Genomic DNA, 12111 nt, shown 5'->3' with positions numbered 1-12111 from the left:
GCCTAGTTCTTCAACATTTTTGTAAGTGTTTGTGCTTTTTGTGCCACGCCTCCAGATGTCTAATCATGGCTGGGCGCTACTCACACAAATGCAATCCCCTCGACCACAGGTACCTTAAAAAGAACCAGACAACTGGTAGCACTATTTAGACTGCAACAAAGACAAAAAGAGACCAGGAAGCACTTCCTGGTGTTAACACAGGGTTTTATCTAATTATCCAGAGATTATGATAAAAAAATAAGAAAATATTCAAGGTATAGTCTAGTATAGAAAAGAGGAGAAAAAACATGAAAGGACAATGAATGATCAGGTCAGGCTCTCCATCCCCTGGCATGGGGCAGAGTGCACTAGACACTGACCAACTTCTTATCTGGCAAAGACATAATATATAGAACTTTCTTTCCCTTACAAGACAAAAAGGGAGCACAAGGGGGAGGTGTTGTCACACCCCCTTAATTAGCATCCCATAGTCAGGAGGATCTCCTGACAATAAAGAAATATATAGCATCTGTTTCTATTTCCTTTTGAGGATGCAGTTGTTCTGCTGTCCAAGTGTCTTGGACATATATTTTTCAAACCTTTAATTAGTATTTTCTCCTATTCTGAAAGAGGAGGAAAAGGTTAATTATTGTTTCCTTATAGAGTTGTTATAGAGGGTGTTAGGTTTCTCTTGTCAATAGAACTATTGCTTTTGACTCCAGGACCAGGGAGATAGTGTTTGAATTGTTCTAGGCAGAGAAGGACATAAGGTGGTACCTGAGTGTGGTTGTAAAAGGGTAATTCTGTCCGGGATAGTAGCCTTACTTCATGGGAAAGAATTTTGTCTCTTGGCCATATTCAAAGGGAGAGATTCTCCTCCCTTCTGCAATAATGTTTTCTTATCCAGTCCTTATTACAGGATTTTCTATCTCTCTCTCTCCTGTCAACCCTGTGCCCCCTACACCTGGAACTTCCTTTGATCGCATCCTAAAAGTCTCTCAAAGGCTAATACACACATTCATGGAACAGCAAATGGACAACAAATGGCAGGAGCTCATTGTCTTTCACTTGCTTGGTCAGAGGAAGGTGGGGGGAAGAGGGGGGGGTACTTGCTTCACCTGGTCTGCTTAATATCATTGTAATTACAGAAAGAAGAGAAATTTCCACTTCTCATCGTCTGTACATTAATTCTTAGATATTAGATACTTAGCAGCACTGGAAACTGCTTGGTTCAGGCCTCATAAGTACAATGTACACCTCCACCAAACATAAGCAATATTACTAGGCTGTCCAGTACGGTTTACCTCTTTGTGGATGATACCAAAATCTGCAAAAGGGTAGACACCATTGATGGTGTCGATATCATGAAGTGGGATCTAATGAAGCTTGAAAAAAATGGTCTATAATCTGGCAGCTTGAGATGAATGCTAAAAGAAATTCAGGGACATGCATTTAAGGCTGCAAAACCTCGAGTGAGAGGTGCAGTATAGGTGGGGGTATGCAGTGGCGTAGGAAGGGGGGGCGGTCCTCCCCGGGTGCACGCTGCTGGGGGGTGTTGGCTCCGCGCTGGTGCACTGCCCTCTCTGCCCTGGAACAGCTTACTTCCTGTTCCGGGACAGAGAGAGCAGTGAACCAGCGCGGAGCTGACCACACCCCAGCAACGTGCAGTCGGGGCGGATCGGCCCTCCCGCCTGTCCCTCGCCGCAGGTATGCGCTCCGGGGGGGGGGGTGCGCTCCAGCGGGAGGAGGGTGCGCCGTGCTGCACCCGGGAGGGGGAGGGGGCGCAGCAGCGACCCGCCCCGGGGTCAGTTCCCCTCGCTACGGCTCTGGGGGTATGAAGTACTTCTGTGCACGGAAGAGTGGCGGGACAGGGCGTGATGATATCATCTGATTATCTTAAAGTGGTTAAACAGGTAGAAAAGGCAGTGGGAAAATCCAGAGGAATGCTTGGTGCTTAGGGACAGGAATAGCCAGCAGGGAAAAGGATGCCTCCATATAAATCTCTGGTGAGATCTAATTTTGAGTAATGTGTACAATTCTAGAGACCTAACCTTCAAAAAGCTGAAGTCATTCCAGAGGACAGCTACTAAAATGGTCAGTGGACTTAAAAAGTATATGGGGACAGACTTAAAAATCTCTGTTAGAAGAACTGTGGGAGAGGGAAGAAGTGTTTAAATACTTCTGTGGCATAAATACACGGGAAGCAATTGAAAAGAATCTCTGAAACAAGGGGGCATAGGATGAAAGTGAAATGGATAGATCCAAGAAAAAGAACGACATTACCCGCGTTTGAAGTATCATAAGGAGATACTTTCTGTACAGAAATGACAATGGATGCATGGAATGGAAGACTATCTGAATTTAGGAAAGCATGTTACAAGCATGTTGGATGTCTAGGTGAGAAGAATGGATAAGACCTATTGTTGGGCCAGACTTGATAAGCACATGGTCTGTCTACTGGAATTTTCTCTGTTTTCTATTAAAGTGAGACAGCTGTATGGGGGGGGGGGGGGGTAGAGTTCACTATGGATTACCTGAAGCTTAGGTACTGGGATGATGCCCACTAAGTATGGATTCTGTAAGAGCACATTGCATGCGACAGTTGCCATTATAGAATACTAGCATAAGTCTGCATCTAATGCCTAACTTTAGGCTCAAGCACTTACCACTGGCTGGATGGCTGGCATAAATGTAGGCAGTTAGGCACACTAAATGTTAATATTCTCTGTAACCGCCTGCATAAGTGTACGGTATGGCCTTAACCTGTCCATGTCCCTCCCAAGTCCATAGAATACTGTCTAATGGTAGTTACATATGCAAAGAACCTACCAACACCATCCTGTTAGAATATCAATGAAATGCTTGATGTCCCATGCATACCCCCACCATCCCACTCTGTCAGACTGTCAAAGTAATACTTTGATGTTTCTCTTATATATACTATCTGCTACCACATTTGCTTATTTCCGATCTGACGAAGAAGGGGCAACCTTCGAAAGCTAATGAGGAAATGTATTATGTCCAATAAAAAAGGTATCATCTTATTTTCTTTTCCATGTTTTATTTTGTTTGATTTCTAGTTGATATGCAAGAACCAAAAACAGGGTGGAGAGAAAAAAGCACATAAAAGGGTGTGAGAATAAAACAGCCTTTCTTTAAAAAACCCACCGTGTCTCACCTAAAAAAAAAAAAACCTTGTCAGAGTCTGTATAAGCTCTGGCTGTTAATGTACGGATGAAATGTTGCAAATACATATAGCCAGAGCAAAAAAAAAACCTGTGTGCAGTTACTTGTCGAATTTTGCTGCAATAACAAGTGCCTGCACTACCTCTGGGTTGTATAGAGCAATAATGTACAAATAAAGGCTGTTTATACCTCTTGGTACCCCAATCCAGGAATACCTGAGCAATGGGTACAGTCTCTCTGGATCCATTGACTAGCACTACCTCCACGGTGTAGCATCTTCCGGCACTAGCTCTGGTCGTAACAAAGTCATGCTAGAGCCTGTGTCCACAAAGACCAGCTACCGGGTCTGATTCACATTTACTGGGGTGCTGTAATGTTGTGGGAGCCCATCTGCTTCCTTTCTTGATGAATAACCAGAAACATTTTGTGCTGCAGCAACTGTGTGAGTCTCCTTTCTGGTTCTGGAGCCACCCACGAAAGCCACCAGCCTTGGTGCAGGAACTGGAATGCTCTTTAGTGCAGGGTGGGGTTTTTCTGGGCAATCCACTTTGAAATGTCCTGTACGCCCACACTGATAACAAAGTCGTTCATTCCTAAAGTCTTTATGTTTCTTGGGAAACATGTTCTGGGGAAATTGGACCTGGTGAAGCCAAAAAATGTCATAATGGACGCACTATGGGAAGTGCTGCAGAGTGTGAATAATTCTCTTCTTCAGATGTCAAAAAATTTTCAGGAATAAATATGTGATTATATCAATACTTATCTACACAAAGTGGAAGTCCAAGATATAAAAATAGAGACTTTGATTACGGAAATGGTTTCTCTACGAAATCAGTTAATCTGGTAATGAGGACAGTCATGTTTCTTGTAAAAAAGTGGAACCTCTGGAGAACCAATTAAGAAAAATAACTTGAGAATGATAAATCTTCCTAAAATACCCTATATAGAGAGTTATATTACTAGTGACTTTTGCCTTTGATTTAGATAGGAAACAATGTTTTGAAATTATATTTCCGATACATGGCTGATAGTTTTTTGGGTTCAAAGATAAATATATTTCCTGATATATCAAGGGAATCGCAGACTAGGAGGTGTGAACTCTTGGCTTTTAAGCCAAGAATCATTGCCTTAGGTGGGACCTTCCTAGAGCGATTCCTTTGTAAGTGATTTATTTCCTTTTTACTATTGGTTGAACCAAGAAATTACAAGAGTTTGTGAAGTTAAAAGAACAGATTGAAGAACCCTCTGCAGCAACTTCCTTTAGTTACCACTGTGCCGGCTGCAATTACCGATTAACCTTCCTCTCTCAGAAAATATGAATTTGTAGATTAACCATTTGGGGTTTTCTTATTTTCTTTTGAGATTGTTTTCCTGATCTTGGATCCCCCAATTGTGGACAATTATATATATGTTGTGAGAAATGTTTTTTTCTTTTTCTTTATATTAATTTCTGTTTTTCCTTACATTTACGTGATAAATGTGAATGTAATTAAGTAAAATGATAAAATAAAAAAAAAAATTGAACAGTGTAATATAAAAAGTGCAATCGGCAAACACCTGTAACTGAAATATGGATCAATTATAACACCAACTAACATTTGTTTATTTTCTAAATAGTACCTGGAAGATCAGGATATATAGCTGCTCACAAGTTATCAAATGTAACTGTTTACAGGGCCTTAGCAAAGAGATCTGTCTCTCTCTTCTCCCGGCTAAGACTTGGACAAAAGCTAGTACAATCCAAATGAAAAGAGCTCCTGGGACCATCAGAGCCCAGAACAACAAGTTTCAGAAATAGCTGGTTACATTACTATATGCATTTCCTTTATCTGTGTGCTAACTAAAAGAAGGAACAGTCATTCCTTTTGTAACAGTTTGAAACAGAAGCATACACCCCTTACTGGCCAAACTAGAGAAATTCAATACAGTTTACAGGCTAAAAACACTGTTCTGTCATAGTTGGTTAATTTCTTTAAAATTGAAAAATAGAAGAAAATGTTGTTAATTTATAGGACTAACTTGTTCTCTCAGCCTTCACCCTTTATCTCAGGAGTGACCAATCATTGTAGACTGTCCAGGCACTGCAGCCATAGCTGACTGTTGAACAATGTTTTCTTACCCTTTCTCATGCACCAAAATGACGTATTTATGATTCTGGGATTGGCCATCTTTATTCTGTCTACCTCTTATCTTTGTATTTTGTTTATCCACAAATAGAATGGATTCATTACCTCATATGTGGTTTAAGCTATACAATGTAACCATTTTGCACGTTAGTTTAGGAAAAAACTCTACAGGGCAGCAATTTCCCCTGCTGGTTGTTCTTCCCTGTTAACAGGATAGGCAATGCAATTCTTACATAAAAGACTGGTTTCACTGATCATTTGTAGATTTGGATTATTTATAGGATTTACAATTCAAGAGGAACCATCTATTGATATTACAAAATAAATCGAATACAGTACCATCTGAAACAATTGTTACTTGAAGGTTACTATTAACAAGAATACAGGGTTAGGAGAAAGATATGTTCTCCTTTGGAAGAAATGCATTGGAAAAAAAATGAATCATTCCATGCAGTGGTGTCCCTGGTGGGAGGGTAACCTCAAAGGGTAAAGATATAATGCAGAGGATTCCAAAATACCATTTGAAACATACTGCATTAACAGAGGACCTTAAATTTATGTGCTCAAATAATAAATTGAAAATAACAGAAACATAAATACTGTAGAGAGATGAAGAAGCCAGGAAAAGATTAAAAAAAAACCCACTAATTATAGTGAACCCAGAACAATTTTTTTTGTTACATTTGTACCCCGCGCTTCCCACTCATGGCAGGCTCAATGGGGCTTACATGGGGCAATGGAGGGCTAAGTGACTGGCCAGGGAACTGGAAAGAGCGTCAGCATGGTAAAAATAATAGCCACCAAACCTGGATGCACTTTTTTCCTCTAGATGGAAATCCCTAATTTATGAAGTAGGCTGTATCTGCAGTTCTGGAAGACACACAACAGGATGGTCACTTATCAAGAGTTCTCTGGAACTGCCTCAGGGTTTCTCACTATGTGATCAGGAATTTTCTGTTTACTCATGAGTGATTAGATGTATTTTGTCCTCCAAAGTCTAAGTCAGAAGTGCTGGATATGGCATTTGCTAGGCTATTTATCGTGCATCACATGGGTGATTATAGAGTTGGGGGTTTTCTGTGTCATGCTTATCATGAGAACCCTGTAATGTTGGTTGATGCACAGGTGTGCTAGATCTTCAGTTACAGTTCTGCTCAAACTGTGCCCCTTGGAACAGCAGCATGCAAATTATAAAAGTAGGTGAGGTCGTGGAGCGTGCTTATTTTTATGCATGTTAGTCTTCTCAAATTTTCTAAGAGCCAATTTCCATCTGTAAACCTGCTTTCCATGTATTTGCTAGTACACAGAGGTTATAGGTGATTTTCAAAATCAGATCACGTAACAGCATAGTTTAAAGGATCATCATTGGTTTCCAGTTAAATGTCGTGTTCAGTTCAACATTTTCTTACTTGTGTTTTGAGCTTTTCATCAAGTAACTCCATCGTATCTGTCCTGTTTGGCTGTTCCTTACTCTCCTGCCTGAGTTTTGAGATTGTTAAAAGATCATCTGGTGTTGCCAGGCCTTTGGATAGCTCAGCTGGCGAGCACTTGCCATAGTGCTTTTGTTTCTTTGTTGCCCCATCACTGTGGAAGTCTATACCTACTACTACTACTATTTAGCATTTCTATAGCGCTACAAGGCGTACGCAGCGCTGCAGAAACATAGAAGAAAGACAGTCCCTGTTCAAATAGATTGTCTTTGCTCAGTGAGACCTCTGAAAAAGTTTAAATCTTTACTGAAGACCTTTCTCTTTGAACAAGCATACTCAATTACAAACTCCTGAGTGCTGGAACGACTTGTTTGGGACACATTTATCTTGGAAGTATATGCTCTGTATTTCTGTTGTTCTTATTATGAATGGTATGTGTTTATAGTTGTTTATAGTTTTTTAGAAGTGTAAACTGCTTTGCCCTGCTTGTCAGTTAAAGCGGTATAGTAAGTATGAAATGAATAAATAAATGTTCAATAAAATGTTGAATACAAAGTTTGTGATACCTTTTATTGCCCAATATGAAATTTTCCTTATACAGTTTTAATTTTCAGATGTCTTTAAGCAGACCCTTAAAACCGTCATAAAATTATCTGATGAAAGACCATATTGTATAGGAGCTCAGATATTCCTGTAGCTAAGGGCCCTTTTACCTAAGCTTTGTGTGCATTAACAGAGGTTATCATGTGCTAAATGCTGCATGTCCTGTTTATACCTATGGCCGCCTGACATTCGATGCATGCTAATATCCAAAAGTGCTGCTAAGCTTTAGTAAAAGGTCCACTAAATTTGTCGATCTATTTATTATTTATGTGAAATGTCATCTATGATTACCGCTTTAGTAAAAGGTCCCCTAATTTATCTTGAACTATTTATTATTTATTTAAAATGTCATCTATGATTACCTTCCTATAAAAAAAACTGAGTGCTGTGTCTTAGTGGCTTGACTGATTAACCATTTTGTTATTGGTTAAGAACACATTTGTTTTAGATGTTGATGATTCAGTGATCACTTGCATTATTTAAATAATTTAAATCCTTTTCCAATTCTTTTGTATGAATAATAAATAATATGTAAAATTGTGTGCTGCTTTAACTACTGTACACATACTGAAATTATTTCCTTTTTTACACAGCAAGTGAAAAGTGCACTCAAGTATACATTTGGATTTATGGCTGTTTGTTCAGGGCTTCTTTTAATTGGGTAAGTAAAGATAAATGCTTATGCAATACATCATTCCAGCTTATTCTTATATATATATCATTGCAAGAAGCATACAGATATATTTCAGTAATATATCTATTTCTCCAAGGACAAGCAGGACAGGTTAATACTCAGCTTTAATAGCGTATATAAATTTAAGAGCCATTCGCTTGTGTTCCCACTACGCATATGCGAGTACCTTACCGCCTGCCGCAAGAGTACGGGACCAGCAGTCTCTTCTCATTCGCTGTGAGGAGAGAGAATGCGTTGTCTGTGGCTCCTCCCAGTATCGTGGTGAATAAGCAAATTTGAGCATTTTTCCGTGCCTTCCCAGTGGAATTTTTATTCTGCTTTGCTTTGTTTTTCCTTTTCAAGGCCCCCCCCCCCCCCCCCCCTTTTATATTGTTTTAGTTTGGTTTTCTCCCACTTTTAGGTTTCTTTGCCTTTTGTTTTTCATGCTCTATAGGCCCTCTTACTACTACTACTACTACTACTTAACATTTCTAAAGCGCTACTAGGGTTACGCAGCGCTGTACAATTTAACATAGAAGGACAATCCCTGCTCAAAGAGCTTACAAGATCTTCATCTTTGGTCAGGAGTTTTTCTTCTGTCTTTTTCTGGTGCTTTGCCCCTTTTTGTAGTCACCATCGAGTTGTTTGATTTGGCTACAGCTGTGTTTCCTTCCACATCATCGAATTTTCCCAGTGGTCTCAAATACTATGCTCGGTGCAATAGGTCCTTCTGTGGTACAGACACCCATTCTTGGTGTCTCCAGTGTTTGGGGTCTGAACATACACCTTCCAGCTGTCTTCTTTGCCTGCGTATGCAGAAAAGAACCCGGCTATCCAGAAAGGCTCAGAAAGAGAACATCTTTTGAGTCCCAGTCCAAATTGTTGATGTCGGTGTCTGCGCTTGCACCGGCTTCGGATGCATCGGTCTCTATGGCTTCTAGGCCCATATCTGACACTGGGAGTGGGTGTGCATCGAGCAGGTCTCCACTTGCCTCGAACTGGCTGCTGTGCAGGGCCCCTGGGACTGGTCAGCATTGGACCCAACACCAAAGACACGTGGGGATGCAATGTTGTCCTCATCGGCAGCAAGGAGTGTTGATGCTCGGCATTGAGCAAAGACCAAAGAAGCACGAGCATCGATCCCCCTCGACACATGGTGCCAGGAGCACCGGGGCACAGAGAGTTCCAGTTCGGAGAAGTGTTGGCACCAGCTCTCCCTCCATCAAGGAGGTGCCGAAGCAGGGGTTTCCATGTAGCCAGGGTCAGGCACCTGCACTGAATGCTGATGGTTCAGCAGGCTTTCTCTACCTGATGCCCCAGCCTTTGCCGATGTCGGCCCTTGATGATTTATCTGGGCTATTCTCCAGGAGCATCTAGCTGAGATTCTCCAACAGAGTGCATCAGCATCTGAGTTTCTTGCATCAGCCATGCCTCTGCCTGCTGCCCAATAAGGCCTTCAGCCTGCGGTGAAGTCCCTGACGCTGGTGTCACGTGTGTTCTTGTTGATAATCAGTTCACATTTGAACAACATGTCTCCCAGTTCATTTCCAAATCATTCACAATCCTCTGGAAACTTAAGCTCAGGAGACCTTACTTTACATCGGGAACCCTTAGACTATTGGTTCAATCTCTAGTTCTCTCACAGTTGGATTACTGTAATGCTATATACTTGGGTTGTAAGGAGTAGGTCCTAAAAAGATTCCAAACTGTACAAAATGCAGCTGCTTATTTTATTTTTAAAGTACTCCATTTTGAGCGAGCCACTCCTTTTATTAATGCCAGGATCTCATTCAAGTTATGTACTTTTATATTCCTGATATTGCATGGACTGGCTCAAGATAATATGAACCATTTAATAGAAATATCTTCACATAAAGCCTTCCTTGGAGCCAGGAACCCTCTCATACTTCGTCCACCAAATTTTTAAAATGTGGTATTTAAATTGGTGCTTTCTGCTGATTTCACCTATATTGGAACCAAATGTTGGTCCTCCTTCCCAAAATCTATCACATTCATCCTAACTACTTACAATTCCGACAATTGCTAAAAACTAATTTCTTCACTAATTCGTTCTAGAATTTGTTTCATTAGTTAATGTCACGTCCATGGTCGTGACTCCTCTTTTGCTTACCTGATCCCTCGAAGTGCAGCTTCTGGGATGGCTCCTGCCTGGCCAGCTTCCAAGATGGCTGCTGCCTGGCCAGCATCTCAGATGGCTTCTGCCTGTTCTGTTCCAGCTTCCAAGATGGCTCCTGCCTGGCCAGCATCTAAGATGGCTTCCGCCTGTTCTGTTCCAGCTTCCAAGATGGCTCCTGTCTGTCCTTCCTGTGTGCTCACTTCCTATGTGTGTCAAGCCTCTCTTTGGTGTCAGTGTGTACTCTGCTTCTGTCCTGCTGTAGGTGACATCATCAGTGAGAGCCTTTATAAGGAAGTGCTGTACTGGCATTCAGGGCCTTTGCATTGCCAAAAGGTCGTCAGGTTAGTCAGTGTACTGTTGCACTGCTATATAGCCTTGCTTTGGGCTTTTGCCCTTCCTGTTCTGGGCTCTGGCCCTTCTGCTTGTTGTGTCTGTGGAGTGCTAGTCCTTCTGGTGTTTTACTCAGTGTTTGAAGCTTCAGCCTTTGTCTGTTCCCTGTCATGTTTGGAGCTGCTGAAGCTTCAGCCTGGGTTTATTTCTCTGTCTGTGTTTGGAGCTACTGTAGCTTCAGCCTGGGTTTATTTCTCTGTCTGTGTTTGGAGCTACTGAAGCTTCAGCCTGGGTTTATTTCTCTGTCTGTGTTTGGAGCTACTGAAGCTTCAGCCTGGGTTTATTTCGCTGTCTGTGTTTGGAGCTACTGTAGCTTCAGCCTGGGTTTATTTCTCTGTCTGTGTTTGGAGCTGCTGTAGCTTCAGCCTTTAGCCTGCTATTCCTGGTTTATTCTGTTGTCTGCTGCCTGCCCAAAGATTCTGCTAGTTCCTGGTTTATTCTCCTGTGTACTGCCTGCTCTAAGACTCTGCATTCCCTGGTTATTCTACTGTCTGCTGCCTGCCCAAAGACTCTGCTAGTTCCTGGTTTATTCTACTGCTGCCTGCCCAAGACTCTGGTATCCCTGGTTTATTGTACTGTCTGCCAGCTGCCCAAAGACTCTGCTAGTTCCTGGTTTATTCTTCTGTTTGCTTCTGCCCAGCTTGGGTGTATATCCTGAGTCCTGCTTCTGCCTAGCTTGTATGCAAATCCTGAATCCTGCTTCTGACCAGCTTGTGTCTTTATCCTGAGTTCTGCTTCTGCCTAGCTTGTATGTAAATCCTGAATCCTGCTTCTGACCAGCTTGTGTCTTTATCCTGAGTTCTGCTTCTGCCTAGCTTGTATGTAAATCCTGAATCCTGCTTCTGACCAGCTTGTGTCTTTGTCCTGAGTCCTGCTTCTACCTAGCTTGTATGCATATCCTGAACCCTGCTTCTGCCTAGCTTGTGTGTATATCCTGAGCCCTGCTTTGCCCAGCTTGTGTGTATATCCTGAACCCTGTTTCTGCCCAGCTTGTGTGTTTATCCTGAATCCTGCTTCTGCCGAGCTTGCGTGTATATCCTGAGCCCCGTTTCTGCCAAGCTTGTATGCTTATTCTGAACCCCACTTCTGCCAAGCTTGCCTGCATGTCCTGAGCCCCGCTGCAGCCAAGCTTGTATGTATGTCCTGACCCCTGCTTCTGTCAAGCTTGTATGTACCTCCTAATCTCTGCTTCTGTCAAGCTTGTATGTATATTCGAGCCTGCTTCCGCCTAGCCTTTGTGTTTACCCTGTCTGCTTAGTCTGTCTTGTGTTCTTGCCTAGTGGCTGCGTAGCAGCCTTCAGTCCTAGTCTAGTACCTAGCCAAGCCTCTCTTGTGTATCCTAGACCAGGGGTGGGGTGTCCTCTGGGCCTTCAGTTCCTGCCCTGTCTTGCAAGTCCTGCCGGCCACCTGCACAAAGGGGCTCAACTCCTGAGGAACGGTGGTCAAGCGCAGGTGAAGCTGTTCCTGTTCTGCCTGTTCTACTTTGCCCGCCTCAGTTGCTACTCCAGTCCGGAGTTCCAGTCCTGCTCTTCCTTGTATCCGATTCCAGGGTGGTCTTGCCTGCCTCTGCCGCTCCTCGGCAGTGGT

General features: G+C 42.4%; 1 protein-coding gene across 1 annotated transcript in view; it reads left to right on the top strand.

Moving 5' to 3' along the window:
* Positions 1 to 12111, top strand: part of LMBRD1 (LMBR1 domain containing 1) — a 262882-nt gene that overhangs the window by 66147 nt on the left and 184624 nt on the right. Inside the window, 1 exon segment of the mRNA XM_030195170.1 lies at positions 7918 to 7985. Within this exon segment, the coding sequence (XP_030051030.1) occupies positions 7918 to 7985 (68 nt within the window).

This window comes from Microcaecilia unicolor, chromosome 3 (assembly GCF_901765095.1).
Source record: "Microcaecilia unicolor chromosome 3, aMicUni1.1, whole genome shotgun sequence".
Classification (NCBI taxonomy): domain Eukaryota; kingdom Metazoa; phylum Chordata; class Amphibia; order Gymnophiona; family Siphonopidae; genus Microcaecilia; species Microcaecilia unicolor.
Note: the sequence above shows the minus strand (reverse complement) of the source record. Positions and strands in the feature narration are given on the sequence as shown.